The 18,033-nt window shown below is 31.7% G+C and overlaps 1 protein-coding gene across 3 annotated transcripts in view; it reads right to left on the reverse strand.

Moving 5' to 3' along the window:
* Positions 1-18,033, reverse strand: part of Nup50 (nuclear pore complex protein Nup50) — a 79,079-nt gene that overhangs the window by 28,178 nt on the left and 32,868 nt on the right. For all 3 annotated transcript variants that reach the window (XM_085806564.1, XM_085806562.1, XM_085806563.1), the window contains one exon: positions 1,977-2,270. In XM_085806564.1, coding sequence (XP_085662690.1) covers positions 1,977-2,270 — 294 coding nt within the window. The remainder of the gene's footprint in view (positions 1-1,976; positions 2,271-18,033) is intronic.

Here is an 18,033-nt window from a genome sequence, read left to right on the forward strand (position 1 = left end):
AAAATATATGTTAATTTTATGATTGTTTCTCATTTCAATTAATACATATGTTGTTCATTTAAAATCTTTAAAAATTCATTTTTTTACAGCATCAATTACAATTTACATGGTCATTTTTGAATTATCTGTCTTCCAGCTACCAAAGAATTAATTAGCACAGATAATCAAGAGTCCAGAATACATTCCTTTCTTCTGCCAGATGGATAACCACTGCAAAAGTGTTTTTATTTTTATTTATTTATGCATTTACTTTTAAATTCAACATCATGAATATGATATTTTTACTAAAAATTAAGCTTAATTTAAACACTTTCTCTTTTCTCTCTGGTTTATATCACATGCATTTTCCCAGAAAAGAAAGTTATGCAAACCAAAAGCACATGAAAACATTAAAAAAAAAATATAAGTCAACTGCAATTTGTGTCCAGTGAGCACCTGCCATGATGACTCAGACAGTTTAGTGCCAGTCAATATTTGTTGGAGGCTGCAGCGTTGTCTGTTTGCTATTTAAGTGCTGTTAAATGACTTTAAGTGATTAATTCCGAAAAACAACTATATATTTGTTTGAAAAAAATCTGTTCTTGAGAAATTGCAATGCTATAAATTAGGTTGCCTGTTTATTAATATTACAGTCAAGATGCTAACTAATTTCTGAATTGTACATATTGCTTTAGTCATAACCCAGCAGGAATTACAAAGTTTTATGCAATTTTTAATTCTGTTTTTATGAGTGCATCGATTTTAGCCATAATGAAAACTTACCAACAGCAAAATACCTGGCTCAGCTTGAAGTACCATTAGGTAGACATATGCTGTCAGAATAATTTAGTGGTAGAGTTATTATCCTTATGGATAAATGGTAAGTCTATTCATAATTTTAATTACCAACAATTAATTCTCAGTAGTACAAGTTCCTCGTAACTTTTCAATCTCTACCCAACTAACATTTATACTTAAATTACCTTACAAGGCAAACAGTTTTCATGATGAGATTTGCATACAATCAAGTGACTTATCTCTGTGCATGAATATACGAGGGCAATCGCCCCCAAAAAAGGTCTCCTATTTTTTGGGGACGTACAGAAAGTTTTAATACGGTTGTTGGCAACGCTGTTGTGAGTGGTGGCTTCTCCGCTACCACATAAGCACGCAGGCGCTTCGCTTGGATGCTCAGTCTTGGCTTGGCAGCCATTCAAAATGGAGCTCCCGATAAGCGTTGCCGCCAAGTGCGAAGTGCGCGCAGTTATTCGATTTTTGAACGCAAAAGGCGTTAAACCGGTTGAAATTCACCGCCTATTGATGGAAGTGTATGGACAGTGCATGGATGTCAAAAACTTTCGCAAGTGGTGTAGAGAGTTTACAGCAGGTTGTACTGAAATTCATGACGAAGAAAGGAGTGGGAGGCCATCAATTGCCGACGAGACAATTGCGAAAGTTGAGAAACTCATGCGTAAAGATCGGAGGATCGCTCTGGATGCTCTCTGCATTTTGGTTCCTGAGGTTTCCAGAAGCACCATCCACAGGATTTTAATGGAAAAGTTGCAATATTGGAAGGTGTGTGCAAGATGGGTGCCGCGTATGCTGACAGACCACAAACGGCAACGGGTTGATTCTTCCCGCGAATTTCTTCGCCGCTATGGAGACGAAAAGGAAAACTTCTTGGACTCGATTGACGCTTTCTGAAGGGCATGGCGGCAAGCTGGTATGACATGGGCATTGTAAAACTGCCACAGTGCCTACAAAAATGCATCGACCGAAATGGCGATTATGTTGAAAAATACAGCATGCTTCAATCTTTAAAGTGATGTAGCAATTATAGAAAATAAACGGTTCTTTGTATATCTAAAAATATAGGAGACCTTTTTTTTGGGATCGCCCTTGTATATCCAAATCAGCAGAAAAATAAAAAAGTTGCTTATTTAAAAAAAAAAAAAAAAAAAAAAAAAAAAAAAAAAAAAAAAAAAAACACTGCTTACTTGTATCAACTGTTTCACCAGACGCAGCAGCAAAAAAGAAAGATTTATTTGGCTGTAATGAATTAGAATTATTTTTCAAATTAAATGAAAATTGGAAAGGTTTCTTCTCTTCAGCACCTTCTTCACCTTTCAAACTAGTAGTAGGTCCTGCAGGAGAACTAGAGGATGTTGCAGTAGGAGAGGATTTAATTCCAAAACTAAATGTTGAAGTATTTGTAGTATTGGATTTAAAATGTGCTCCATAATCAGTTTCATCTTTCTTAATGCTGTTCCCAAATTTGAATGTAGAATGTGCTGAAAAGAGTGATTTCACAAGAAATTAGATATTAGAAATGTTAAATAATCTTTTGGATATAAAATAGAAAAAAAGCATCAAAATACACGAAGAATCACTTTCAAAAAACTTGTTTAACATTATTACAACATATTAATCGCTTATAATATTTAAGACATTTAATGTAACACATTTCAGATATTTTTATTATCTACAAGCAAAGAAGCCAAGTGTGTGGTATGTAGATATGGAGGGGGCTGGAATTTAGTTTTGTATCGAATTTTAATTTAACTTTAAGGGAATTTCTCTTAGCAATTTGAAGCAACGTATTTTCAAATATCACTGCAGTTTAGAAAAACACATAAAACTCAATTAGTATTTATTGATAAATGCATTTAAATGTAAAATTAGGTACCATCAAATAATATAAAAATTATTCGGAGACAAAGGCTAAGTTTTAATTCCAGCAATATACTGATCAAATAATCAAAACGAAATCACCTCATATGTGGTCAGGTTGTAAATTTACAATCCCTTTTTTCAGGGGGAGAGCTGACAAGGACGGGACAATCTAGCTCGGGATTTTGAGAAAATGCGGGGGTTGTTTAAACATCTAACTTCTCTACATTCAGTTTTATACAGAGGAAAATACAAATTGAATTCTTCGAATGAATGCAATTTTGTACAATGAAAATGTATTACTTAACGATAAACTGTAAGATAAATAACATCTTTTTTTAAAGCCATAGGTGTAGAAAGACAGATATTTGTTACACGAATGAATTTGTAATAAATATTGAGTTTTTCATTTCGAATGCTATGTTCCACGTATGCGAAGTAGCTGAATATGTGAGATAATAGTCATAACCGAATGGCTTTCAACCTTTTCACGGCTAAGGACTGTTTCTCAATTACATTGTGGTCGCTGCTTTTTGGTTAATTTTCTAATGACACATAAACAATAATTGTTTTTATTTGAGACTTATGAATAAAATAATGCAAACTAGACTGCAGAAAATTCTTAAGAATGAAATAATATTGAAAAATACATTATTGATGCACTTTTGGGTTTTATATGTAGTAGTATTAATTACTACTATAATCCTTAAATTATATATATCTATGTATAGGTATATATAAATGGACTCAAATATAGAACAAGGTATAAAATATCTTTATTACACAATATTCATTACCATATGTATATTTACATAATATCTATATAAATAGTTAGTTAGGTTTCGTACATATATAATTTATTTTTATATTTTGTATTTCATTCAGTATTGTATACGTATCTGAAGTTTAATTTTACTTGTTCTCTTTTTGGGTTACGACTTTAAGTAAGAAAGAATTGTTAGGGCCTTCATAGGGATTACATTATATACAATCAGTTAGGATCAGACTTTTCCTTTCTTTTAAGCATTATATATATTTAAAAACTACTTGATAAGTATACATAAAATATAGCAGTTTTTTAAGCTACTTATTTATATATCTCAGCTGCTAGTGAGCCACACACACACACACACACACACACACACATCCACACATATACATTAAATAGTATTTACATATCGTTTATAAAGTATAATTGAGTGCAATTTAATCATAAAGAGTTAGAAACTATTCTACAGAATTACTTCACTTCGTAGACATTTTGTTAAGCTTCACCATATTTCTTAAAGAGAATCTCAACACTAGTTCCATTTCCAAGCTGTTTATGTACCTTATTTTTCATGCTTTGAATTATATTTAGAAAATTATTTCACTTGGTTATAGCTGAAAATGCAGTTTTTTTTTTGAAGAATTTACGGGTAAGAAGAGAATTATGCCCTTTTCTAATTATTCTTGAAGCATTTAATTTTTTTTTTTAAAGCGCACATTAATACGGATCACTGAACTAAAGTGCTCGATACAGGACAGATTAATTAGCAACTAAATTTTGATTTTCATTGAGTAAAAATTAATTCATCTGCATTCTATAAGAAAGTAAATATTCAAAAAATGTTTTTTTTCCTATTCTCGCAGTCATAATACTTTTCTTACATATTCAGCTAATTCATATTCAAATATCCCAATCCATTACAATTAGTAATAAATCGATACAGTGAATAAATAATTAAAATCAATTAAAAGGAATTTTAATTGATTTTAATTGCCATTTTCCCTCTGATAAATCCCTCTTTAGAGTTCAATAGCAGTCATCAGCTTTTGTTGGGGTTCATTTTTCTTTATGGTATGCTTACGTTATATATGTATGTATTATGCATTGCTTATACTCATCAATTGCAGCTTTTAATATCTTTTGGAAAAAAATCAATATGAGAATCCAGAAAATGATTCTTAGCGACGCTAAGACTATTATTACTAGGCACTGTCATGCTACAGTGTTTAAAAAAAAAATCCCATTGTTTAAAGGTAGATTCTATGCTCATATCCTAGTCTAAAATTAAAAGCTGCAAGTCAAAATTAAGGGGGTTGCTCTTAGAAAGCCTCAATTAGAAGTAGTTATAGGAAATGTTAATCAATACTTATAATCTTATGGATTAAACACTTATTCCCTATTTGATCACGTGTATGGCAAACAGATATTCGTCATTCATAAAGAAGAGAAAGGTGAATCAAAATGAGTTTTCAAGCCCTATTGCATACATTAGCAATACTTATTCTCGTAATAACAGATACGTATGTGTTATTCTCTTCGTAATTTTCAGTACATATATTTATATTTATAATTAAGAAATCTTTCGAAAGCAGCGTCAAACAGCTGTCAAAATTATATTTTAAAATTTCTATTTAGAAATGCGCTTATAATGGTTTTTATATTTACGAAAGATACTTCCCGTTTACACAGGCTCACTGTATTCAAGTCGCTAGGACCAATTGAATGGAAAGATCGATTTGTTAATTCATTTCCAAGTTTCAAATCGAATGAATGGACTCGCGAATAAAATGGCACATTAAAATATGGTCACTGAACTACAGTGAGCTATGAAAATTTTAACAAAGGTTTTGTGCTTTATCTTATGAAAACAAAATATCAGAATCTAATTAAATGTTTCACTTATTAGAAAAATAGAAAATATAAATATTTGTGAATAAAAAGAAATTATCTTTAAAAAAATAAAATTTAAATGAAAAAAAAAATAAAAGAATTACAAAATATTGCAGAAATTACATAAAACAGCGAATAAACTTATTCGGCACAAGCTCGCCTCGCCACAGAAATATACTGTTCATCGGGTTTAAAGGTTATTCAGACTAACGTGCGAAGTTCAGCGAGTAACTTGTATTTTCCTTTGAATGTATAAACTAGCCAAAAAATTGAGCACTTGACAATTTAGATGTGAATTTAACAGATGGGAGCACTTGACAATTAGATGCAAATTTAACTGGATTGAAGGAACCTTACTGCAACGTACCACTTTGTGTAAGCATTTTCGTGAATTTCCTTAAGGTATGTAAATATGAGCCCATTTTCCTTAGAAAATTCTCCATGAAATCATGTCTAGCCAACCCTCATATGTTTTGCCATATTCAACACAAAATCATTCTTAAGATGATTAATTAATTAATTTTATGTTAGATGATATGAAGCTTTTCAAAAACTAGGATGCTTTCCGTAAACAATTAGTATTAATAAGCGCTGTCCAACTGGAATTTGGTTGGATTATTTGTTTATAGCAGTGCTTTTCAGCTGACTTACATGTACCTGTATGTATTGCTCAGACAGGGGGTGGAAGGAAATTCCTGAACGAAAACAATGTAATAATGAAATGTTAATAAACAAAAAAATATAACTTTTCGTATCTTATGTAATTTGTCTCCATTCTGATACCATGTGCATCATTTATTTCTGATGTACTGATACTGAATGAGACCTAAAAACACTTTTTTTTAAAAAAATATATCTTTCCTTATGATCCCTGATACAGATGTTTACTTTCCCCTTCGGTAATTAACATCAGTCTCCTGCTCTTGAATGCATTTGCCAAGCCACACCCCAAAAATGAAAAGAAAAATTAATGACTCGGAACAGAAACTTTTTTTATCACTTATAAGCTCCAGATGCAACTCTTATGCTGTAATTCATATACTATAATATATTTCATATCAGCGATTCTCAACTTTTATAATTCCATTTCCCTTTCTTACCAATGCCAGAACACCATCTTTTAACCAACAAAAAATAAAGATGGAATTGCCTAAAATGGCACCAAACTAGAAAGAAAAGCAAATGAAATTAAAGCATTTTTATTTAATTTGATTAAGCAATCAAATAAAAATGCTCACTAAATATAAAAAAATGATCATTCTTGGAGTTACAAATATAGTATATACAACTTAAAAAAGACAAACTAAGTTATCTCGCTTTTATTTTGAAGGTGATAACATGGACAAGTCTAATTAATGTATGCGTTTATTAAAGACATCTTTAACAACAAAAAGGAATTTAATTTTGAAGAGCCAGATGATTTCAGTTGCTAGGAAAATAACTAAAAGTAGCAATTCTTGAAATGAAATTTTGGTGATGGTACCTGCATAGAAAGGATGTTTTTTCTCCATAGAGAATTTGCAGTTGGCATTCACTACTCCATAAATAAAATTTTTTGGCAATACTTGAATATTGTACCTGCATATTAATAATATGTAGCACAAGTATAGGAATTCTAATGCATTTTTGACAGAATTGCAGAATTTCACACTAAATCTAACAAAAAACTGGAAAATTCAATGAAGAACCATATCCTGTTATATTTTTGTGAATGAAATCGGATAAATTATTTCATATTGAGTAAAGCATTAGCTACGGAAGTGGACATAATCTTTTGTCTTGTCAAACATGATTTTATCAATAAAAACATTGGACAACTGAATTTGAAAGTGAAACATGCAGTTTTCTTCGATTCTAAAACTTGAAAAATATTAATTTACATAATACAGAAAGGGTTAAATTCCAAAATACCTAAAAATTAAAAGTATATGAAATCTTTTGATCTGTTGTAAAGGTTACCCACATTGCATTTCTAAAAATATTTAATTTTTATTCCTCCTACTCTGGCAGGGGACATTTATTAATTCTCATTTTGCTGTATAAACAATATTTTGTAAATTTCTAGCAAACTAGCACTAACCTAATACTGTAATAATTGAAAGGAATTTAGCTTCTGGCAATTTTAGGTAGTTGGGTGGATCATTTCATACAATAAAATCACATACGTTATAATAACAGATTTTTCCTGAAATTATCAATCTTCACAAGAGATTTCTTTTGAAATTTATTACAGTAACTCAATAAATTGAAAATTAGCTTCTAGATTTCTTTTAATTACCTCAAACCAAACAAAGTACTGTTTAGACATGCAAAACAGTGAAGCTACAGCAATGATTTGTATGAAGCTTTTCAATTTTACATATATTTTCTGACCTACTTTTATTTCAGATTTTCTCTTTTCAAAAATAAAATTTTAATATACAACATTAAAATATAAGAATAATCAAACCTCAGTTCAGAAATTATCAAGGTACTAATAAAAATTATTATTAAATGAAATACACACTTTTAAGTCAACTTGTCATTTAATATATATATGCAAAAACCAGGAGATTGAGAGTAAAACATGATTGGTGAGAGAAAGTGAGGTAAAAGGTATGATGGGATAGAAGAAGAAAGAGTAAGTACATAATCATTTAAAAAAAAGATCCTGAAAAAAAAAAAAAAAAAAAAAAAAAAAAAAAAAAAAAAAAAAAGATGACAAGGCCTAATAAAAGGAAGACACACTATTTCCATTGTAATACTTCATTTGTAAATAGCCCATCAGGGTAGTCACAGATTTAATTAAATAACGAAATACAGTCAAAAGTCGTTAATCCGGACTCGTCAGGACTTCGGCGATTCCGGATTATAGATCATCAGTTTAAATCTGGTAAGATGGCATGAAGAAATTACAAAATTAAAAATATGAAACCATAATTTATGAAATAAAGAACAATTATGATCTAAAGGGTATCAAAATTTACAAAAAGAAAAAAAAAAAAAAAAAAAAAAAAAAAAAGCTTAATATTTATTTGTTTACTTTAGTAAACATTTCTTTCAATGTAAGTTGTTTAAGTTCCTTCGTTTTTTATATGATAATACTTTCTCTTTAATTCTATAAACAGACATAATTTCTTGTTCAGTTACAAAGTTTCGCTGCTCAAGTCATATAATTGCTGTGTCGAGAATACCGACTAATTTGTCAATCGAAATTTTTCGTTTTCAATAACCTCTGAGTCACTTTCTTCGCTATTGGAAGCGAATTATAATGACGAGGAATTTGATTTAAATCATATCAAAGATGGAGTACATCGAGATGAAATACTACATTTAGTAAGGAATTATAAGCCAAATAAAATAAAAACATCTGCCCTGAAGATAAGGATAGTGCTGACAGGTCAACTTCGAATTCATTGTGCCGCAGAGCAGCGTGAAATTGATAAACAGATTCCGGAATGGTTAGATAAACAAAGAATTATGCCTTTATCCATTTTTTGCAGCAATTCTACTTTTTGTTTAATGGACTTTAAAACATACTTTCGCTTTGTAGATCCTTTACATATTAGTAAATATATATCAGAAATTCTATTTGACATAATTGAAAGTTCAAGCTTACTTTTATAAAATTGCTCTAACAGTCTGCAAAAAATAATACGCCGGATCCAATTCGAAGATTAAGGAACAACACAATTTGCAACATTAACTGAGATAATTTTAGCTTAGCTTATACTATCCGTTATACATTAAATGTGCATGCGTAAACGTATTATGCGCATGCGCACACGCATATTCGCAGCCGTAAGAGTCTTAAGGGGTGCGTCAACGTAATGCACGAGCAGAAAGTTTGTAGCTTTAAGGTCCGGATTATAGATCATTCCGGATTATGGGTGTCTGAATTAACGACTTTTGACTGTAACTGTATCTGTATACTCAGCCCCCAGATAGCCAATCAAACGGACGCTTTGGCCAGATTTTTGTCATGTAAATGAGATATTTCATCTTGATTACTAAATGAGAATTTATGAATGTTTTGATTGAAATTTAAATCAAATCAAACTACTAAAACTGCCAAAGTGTTCAAACCAGAACACATTTTTGAAAACAGATATGTTTTTTGATTTTACTATGTTATTATAAACAGATGTGTTCTGAGAAATACTTAATGTGCTCTTCATTTGAATTCTTGGAATTTGTTCTTATGCCTATTTTGCATTCTCGGAAATACTTAAATGGCAAGAATGTCAAACCTAAATGATAGATAACATTATAGGCAGATCTTTAAAACCTTTGTCGACCAAAGCCGTTAAGTTACTACATAAATTTATGTTTGCTCAGGAAAGTTACCAAGTAACTCGCAAATGACTTACTGAACTCGCCAGACTATCTGATTCTTCACACTCTTCAGAAATTAAAGAATGTCCCACTTCCACTGATGAAGATTATAATATAATCATGAATGCTTTACCTAATTTTGGTCTATTATTAGAAACTACCGTTTTGGATTCTAATTTCGATAAAGAATTAGAAAACCCAGAAAATTTAAAAAAAAAAAAAAAAGTGTTTATGAGGCTTTCCTAAACTTTCTGTAAATTCTCCACAGGGTGTCAAAACTTTTGATGTTTTAAAAGAATATTTGTTGAACAAACTTTTATCTAAACTTTATAGTGTGGATTTGCATAAAATGATGCTTAAAAGACATTTAAAACTAAACAAATCATTACTTAAATATAAATATTAAAGTAATTGTCTTGAATTTTATTTAAAATTGATATCTACAACAGCCAGCACAAATGATAACTTGTTTATGATAGACGACTGGAAAATAAAGATACAAAGGACTAATTTTCTACCAAAAATGTCTGCTTGAAATTAACTAGACAAAGTTATTTTCCTGATTAAAGTGTCACCACTATCTAAACATTTATTATGCCTTGGGACCAGAGTTTATATTTCCCTGTTTTACTTGAAATTTAAAATTTCTATTATTCAGAAAATTACATACGGCCTCAATGATATGCTTGTTTTTTTAATTCAAGTGCGTGGTGAAAAATGTAAACTTCATCCTCAGTTACGTCCTCTTCTACTAACATTTTCGGCATTCAGCATGCAAATAATTTTCTATTATCTAATTCTCAGTTATGGTTTCATAAATCAAAGTTTTTGAGACTTCGAAAAATATTTAATGCAAGTCTTTTTTTCAACTCGGAAAGAATAGCAAACATTTTGTTTTCAATTTCTAAAGAAAGTTGCCCAAGATATATGATGGCCTGCAGCTCTTTTGTTTCCTCATGAATAACAGTCCTGAATCTCAAAAATGCATAGCAAAACTTCAACATACTCTGTGGATTCATAATACAGAGGTGAGTGTTCAGCCTGAATTTGCCAGTGACTGTGTTAGACACATGCCTCTTGCAGTTAGAAATCATACAAGAATGAACCTCAGCCTGGATTCTGGATCACCCTTTCTGTCTAGAATTCAGATTTGCTTTATTTGAATAAATTTGCGATTAATATATGTATATATTATGGTACTCTCTGATTACTATCATACCTCTGGCAGAATTATTGTGTTTTTACTGCATTTTTTTAATATACATGAAACAACAGCTAGATTCAGAATGACATAAATAATAAGTGTAACATTAAAAAACAGACATTGCAAGATTGAAAATGATAGGATACGCCAAATTTGTGAAATTAAATTTCGTGGTAAATATAACTGCCAAGCACTTTAATACCTGAATGATATCATAATTAAGTATGTACATTTTAGATTTCTATAAAACTGTCTTTTAGAAAAGTAAGCATACTATAAACTGCCAATTTAGAAATATGAAGAATCAGGAGTTTACGAGGAACTTTTTGTGAGCCAGTGGGCTCCTTGTGAAAAAAACTCTAACTTAAATTATCTTTATAATGCATGATTCATACTGAAGAACTATTTGTAATAAGATTCCGATGTAAAATATATTAATACAGTACGACGTCCATAATTCGGACATCCATTATCTGGAATGATCTATAATCTGGACCTCAAAGCCACAAACTTTTTTTTTGTATGCTTTATGCATGTATGTTTAATGTATAACAGACGGTTTAAGCTAGGCTAAAATTATCTTTACTGATTCTAAGGCATTTCAGTTAATGTTGCAGATTGTGCTGTTTCTTAATCTTCTAATTGGATCCGGCTTATTACTTTTTGCAGACTGTTACAGCAATTTTATAAAAAATAATTATTAAATTAACTTTCGATTATGTCAAAAAGAGTTTCCAATTCTGGAGCTGCCAAAGGATCTACAAAAAGAAAGCATGCTTCAACGTCCATCAAACAAAAAGTGGAATTACTGCAAAAAATGAATAAGGGCAAAATTATGCGTGGAGTATGACATTGGAAAGTCAACTGTATATGACATAAGCAAAAAGAAAAAGGAATTTTTTGTGGATTCCGACACCCCACTTGCAAAGAATAACAGAAAAAGGGTTCGTTGGCTAAAAGTGATAAGTCCAATGCTAATGGCTCAAGCCAAAATATTTCATGAAGAAATGAACTTAAACACTGAGTGCAATGAAATTGCCATGGTATTCGACAGGTTGATTAACCAAATTAAAAAATTGCCATGATATAAGACAATTAAAAATTTCAGGTGAAAAAGCTTCAGCTGATACTGAAGCTGCTGAACAATTTGCAGATGAATTCATTGAACTCATTACTAGTGAGCAATTATCTCCAGAACAAATTTACAACGCTGATGAAACTGTTTTTTTTTTCTGGCAATATGTACCGCGAAATACCTTGGCAACCTCTACAGAAAAGGCTCCAACTAGCGTCAAAAGCAAACTTTTCATAATCGGAAAACATGCACGACCTCGAGCATTTAAAGGAGTAACGATTTTCCGTTACAGTAGAAGTCCAATAATCCGGCACGTTCGGGACCGGCTCGGTGCCGGACTACCGAAAATTCCGGTCTATTGGGCGGTAATTATAAGAACAATTAGGTTAATAATTAAACTAAAAATACAGTATGCAAATACATACAACAAAGTTTATTTTACATTTCATATAATGTATGTACACGTACTGTAAAACATATTTCACTTAGATTTAAAAAAGTCATGAATGTCTTTTTGTTTTCTTGACTTTTGGCGTTTAGTATAAAATTTATTTCTAATGATATGGAAATCAATAATTTCTGAAGCACTGTAGCTAGTACTAGCCTCGGCAAAAGAGATAAACTTATTTAGTGATTCTGCAGCTTCTGCCCAGCTGATTTTTTCCTTTTCTTCCGTTTCGGCATCTGAGTCATTTTCTTCAAGATTTTGAGTAGGCTGAAGGTTTACTACAATGTTGATAATGTCCTTATCGGTTAGTTCTTGTTCAACAGGCTCATTCTCGTCGATTAAAAGCCACTCCTCTACCTCATCTTCAGGCAGGTTTTTCAAGGGATTGTCAGTACTTCTAACGACATCCAAAATTTTGGTCAGAGCGTCTTGATGGTTTTCTTCCTCATCAGTCTGTAGAGTTAGGTCAGATGCAGGGTTTGCAGCTGGCCAAAGTTTTCTCCATTTTTGGAGTGTTGTATTTTTTACCTGGTTCCAAGACTGTGCAATAGCATAGACGGCATCTTTTACTGTAAACTTTTTTTGAAAATCAGTCACGTCACAGTCGGCATTTAACAGGCCTTGAATAAAAGACCTTCTGTAAAAGCATTTAAAATTTTGAATAACCCCTTGGTCCATGGGTTGAATCAAAGATGTTACGTTAGGTGGGAGCAAAAATTTTGAATAACCCCTTGGTCCATGGGTTGAATCAAAGATGTTACGTTAGGTGGGAGCAGAGTAGCAACAATATTTCCAGAAACTAACTCATCTACTGGCAGATGGGCTTTGCAATTGTCCAAAAGAAGGATGGCTTTAGTATCTTCTGGTAGACCAAGGCTTTTGAAGGATTCCTTGACCTCAGGCACAAAGTGGTGAAAAAAACCAGTCTTTAAAGAGGGCGGCAGTTATCCACGCATTTGATTGAGCATCGTATTGGACAGGCAAGTATGTAACATTCTTAAAAGCCCTCGGTTTTGCAGATTTACCTATCACAAAAGGGGTCACTCGGTGGTTTCCAGACGCATTAGCACATAGCAAAACGGTTAATCTGTCTTTGTTTTTTTTTAAAACCCTTGGCTGCTTTTTCTCCTCCCCCAGCTAGTGTAGATGTTGGTAAACATCGCCACAATAGCCCTGTTTCATCAGCATTGTAAATCTGTTCAGGTGTTAAATCATTATCAGCCACGATTTTCTCAAACTCGTCTTTGTATTTTTCTGCAGAGTTTTGGTTTGCTGAAAGGGTTTCTCCAGTTACATCAAGTCTTCGAATTCCATGCCGAAACTTAAAGTTTCTGAGCCAACCATCAGAATAATTACATTCACTTTCAGCAACTCCTAAATCTTGGCCGAATTTCTTTGCCTTTTCAACAATCATTGGCCCTGTTACCGGCTTTCCTTCAGAACGTCCTGCACTAAACCATTTGAACAATACACTATCTAGCTGTTCCAGTTTTGGTATTTTTAATGTTTGTCTAGAAGCCAATTTTTCAGTTGTTACCGATTGAGAAGCAAACTTCATTAGTTCATCTTTTTGTTTTTTAATGTCATTAATAGCTGATGAGTCAATATTAAACTCATTCATTAAAACATTTCTATTCTCGACTTTTTCTAGCCGTTTGATGATTTCTAGTTTCTGATTGAGAGTCAGTGTTACGTGTTTTCGTTTCTCTCCTTTTGAACTCGAAGGCTTAGGTTTTGAAAACATGGTCACTGTACAGTTAGAACGAAAATCACTTTTTTATAAACAGTTTCAAAAGTTACGTTTACTGCAATGTGAAAGGACACAAAACAACGAGAAAAAAAAAAAAAAAAAGCGAAGACGCTTCGTGATTGATTAACGGAGCTGCACTGCACCTGAATTTGTTGTGACAGCTGAGACTAGCTGGCCGCTAATTGTTTCTGAACAATACCGAGCGCTTCCGGATGATCTCGAACTACCCCGAAAACTTCCGAATAGCTCTCGAGCGGTTTTATTTGCTTTAAAGACACACTTTTGGAGAAAACCAAAATTTTTACAATTTTCCGGAGCGATGCCGGACTATCGGGCATTCCGGACTGTTGGATGCCGGACTAATGAACTTGTACTGTATATATCGCGCAAATAAAAGAGCATGACTGACACAAGTGTTGATGAACAATTGGTTGAAAAATCATTTTATACCCGAGGCTCGATGACATTTGAATTCGGTTGTTTTACCTGATGACTAAAAAATAGTCTTGATTGTTGACAACCGTTCGGCACATACTTCACTTAAAGTTTTAGTGAAAGATAATGTATCCGTATTATTCTTCCCTCCAAATTGTACGTCTATCATTCAGCCTATGGATATGGGAATAGTGCATGTGCTGAAATGCAAATATAAAGTAGCATTTTTAAAATCTGCGTTAAATTTCTTGAACAATGGCAAGACTTTCTGAAATATTTTAGCATAAAAATCTGCTCTGTGGAGCATCGCAAAACCATGGGAGGATGTGTCTCTAGATACATTAAAAAAAAAAATGCTTGGCATAATTTATGGGCAGCTAGCATATTTCATGATGAGCACGATGAAGATGATAGCAGCGGATTTGAAGGTTTTCGGATATCACAAACTAAAGGTGAAATTTTCCATTTATTGGATTTTGTAAAGAAATGTGGAGAAGTGGTAGTAAATGAAGATGACATAACAGAAGTTTTTCATTGTGATGACAATGCCCCAATCATCAATCAAAGCAAAATCTGTAGTATGGTTCTAGATCCAGAAAATACCACTTCCGATAATGAAGAAAGTGACAGAGAGGTTATTGAAAATGAAAAAATTTCGATTGACAAGTTAGTTAGTTAGGTATTCTCGACACAGCAATTACAGGACTTGAACAGTGAAACTTTGTAACTGAACAAGAAATTATGTCTGTTAAGAGAAAGTATTAGCACAAAAACGAAGCAACTTAAACAACTTACATTGAAAGGAATGGTTAATAAAGTAAAAAAATAAATATTAAGCTTTTTTTTTTTTTTTTTTTTTTTTTTTTTTGTAAATTTTGATACCCTTTAGATCATAATTGCTTTTTATTTCATAAATTACGGTTTCATAGTTTTAATTGTATAATTTCTGCATGCCATCTTACCAGATTTAAACTGATGATCTATAATGCGGAAAAAACCCTAATCCAGAATCGCCGAAGTCCCGACGAGTTTGGATTACGGACTTTGTACTGTATTCAATTAGATATTCTAAAATCTATGATCTTTGGCTATCTTCATTTTGTAATTTTTTTTACACTTTAATATTAAGAAAATTCTGAGTAAGGAAGGAAAGCTTTTACTTATCACAGTACTTTTAAATACAAGGAAAAAGTTTCAAATCAATGTGCAGAATATTGAGTTAATAAACTAAGTAATGTAACCAAATATTGATGTAAAACATAATTAAAAACAAGAATTAAAAATAATTAAACAATGGAGAAATTTTCATAAGAAATTCTTAAGACGATTCCTTTTTAATAATAAAAAAAATATGCTGAAAATCACTAGGAACGGAATAATGAAAATTGCACAATTTAATTTTCATGAATTCTATAATTTTCATTTAATGCTAGGAAATATTTTTGTTAGAACATGTTAAAAGTTAACAACCAGGAGATTTGGTCCCTGCAGGTCAGAAGATACGATGAAAAATCAGAAGTTGATTTGTAAAACTGGGACAGTTGGCATTATTATAATTCAATGAGTAGAATATGTTGGACTGTTTGAAACCAGACTAATCAAGGAATTAAATACATACAAAAAATGATGAGTGGTTACAAAATTTTTTTTTAATAAATAAAACATGATTAATAAATTCGGCACTATTCGGTTTTGAGGGCCGTAACAAATCACCAAACTATTCTTTATGCCAACGTTGCCAAAAATTATTGCGGCAACCCTAACGCAAGAAAGGAAGTATAATAGTAAATAACTATAAGCTTGATGTTTTGATTTAGATAAAAGGTTAATTTCACATAATATTTTTTATTACTATAATTTATATAAAAAGGCTAAACATGACTGAATAGAAGAATAAGAGTAAATAACTATTTCAGATCATTATTATAATTTATATAAAAATTGCTAAACATAATTGAATGGATGCCTGCATCGCTATTTCGCTACCGAGTTATCGCTAAAGCATAATTTCATCTCGTTGGTTGTTCAAACATAATTTTCTATAATGAATGATGTCTTTTCTTTGGAAAAATTCTAGGTAAAGTGCAGAATCGCCCACTTATTTGTTTGCTAGTTTTTACAAGGGTAAAAACAATCGGATTTTTGTTAATTTTCTTTTACTTTTTAAGTGAAAATAGGTCGATGTGTACATGGATAAAATCGAGGGTGTGCGCAGTGCCATTTTTGTGCAATTCTGGGATTTTTTTTTTAAAGTGAAAATAGGTTGATGTGTACATGAATACCGAGTATGTGCAATTCTTAAAAACACGTCAAGCAGTGGGTGATTCTGCACTTTACAAAAATTCTGTTGCAGACTTTTCGTCATGGGCAATTCCCAAATTGTTAAATCCATAGGATATCAAATAAGGATTTAAAAATTAAACTAGTATTTCAATGGTGTCTTGAGAAATATAGAACTAGAGGCAAAAGTCGTTAATCCGGACTCGTCATGACTTCGGCGATTCCGGATTATCGATTTTTCCGGATTACAGATCATCAGTTTAAATCTGGTAAGATGGCATGCAGAAATTATAAAATTAAAAATATGAAACCGTAATTTATGAAATAAAGAACAGTTATGATCTAAAGGGTATCAAAATTTACAAAAAAAAGCTTAATATTTATTTGTTTACTTTATTAAACATTTCTTTCAATGTAAGTTGTTTAAGTTGCTTCGTTTTTTATGTGATAATACATTCTCTTTAAGTCTTTAAACAGACATAATTTCTTGTTTAGTTACAAAGTTCCGCTGTTCAAGTCCTATAATTGCTGTGTTGAGAATACCGACTAATTTGTCAATCGAAATGTTTTCGTTTTCAATAACCTCTGTCACTTTCTTCGCTATAGGAAGCGAATTATAATGACGAGGAATTTGATTTAAATCATATCAAAGATGGAGTACATCGAGATGAAATACTACATTTAATAAGGAATTATAAGCCAAATAAAATAAAAACATCTGCTCTGAAGATGAGGATAGTGCTGACAGATCAACTTCCAATTCATTGCGCCGCGGCGCCGCTGCGTTAAAGATAAACAAACGTTAAAGTTTAGATAAACAAAGGATATGCCTTTATCCATTTTTTGTAGCAATTCCACTTTTTGTTTAATGAACTTTGAAACATACTTTCGCTTTGTAGATCATTTACATATTAATAAATATATATCAGAAATTCTATTTGACATAATCAAAAGTTCAAGCTTACTTTTATAAAATTGCTCTAACAGTCTGCAAAGCGGATCCAATTCAAAGATTAAGGAACAACGCAATCTGCAACATTAACTGAAATAGATAATTAAATAATTTTAGCTTAGCTTATACTGTCTTATACATTAAACACACACTCGTAAACGTATTTTGCGCACGCGCACAAGCATATTCTCAGCCGTAAAGGGCCTTACGCGCATGCGTCAAAGCGACGCATGTGCAGAAAGTTTGAAGCTTTGAGGTCCGGATTAT

Source organism: Stegodyphus dumicola, chromosome 12 (genome assembly GCF_044657685.1).
Source record: "Stegodyphus dumicola isolate Sdum_Otavi_A_Nest chromosome 12, ASM4465768v1".
NCBI classification, from domain to species: Eukaryota; Metazoa; Arthropoda; class Arachnida; order Araneae; family Eresidae; genus Stegodyphus; species Stegodyphus dumicola.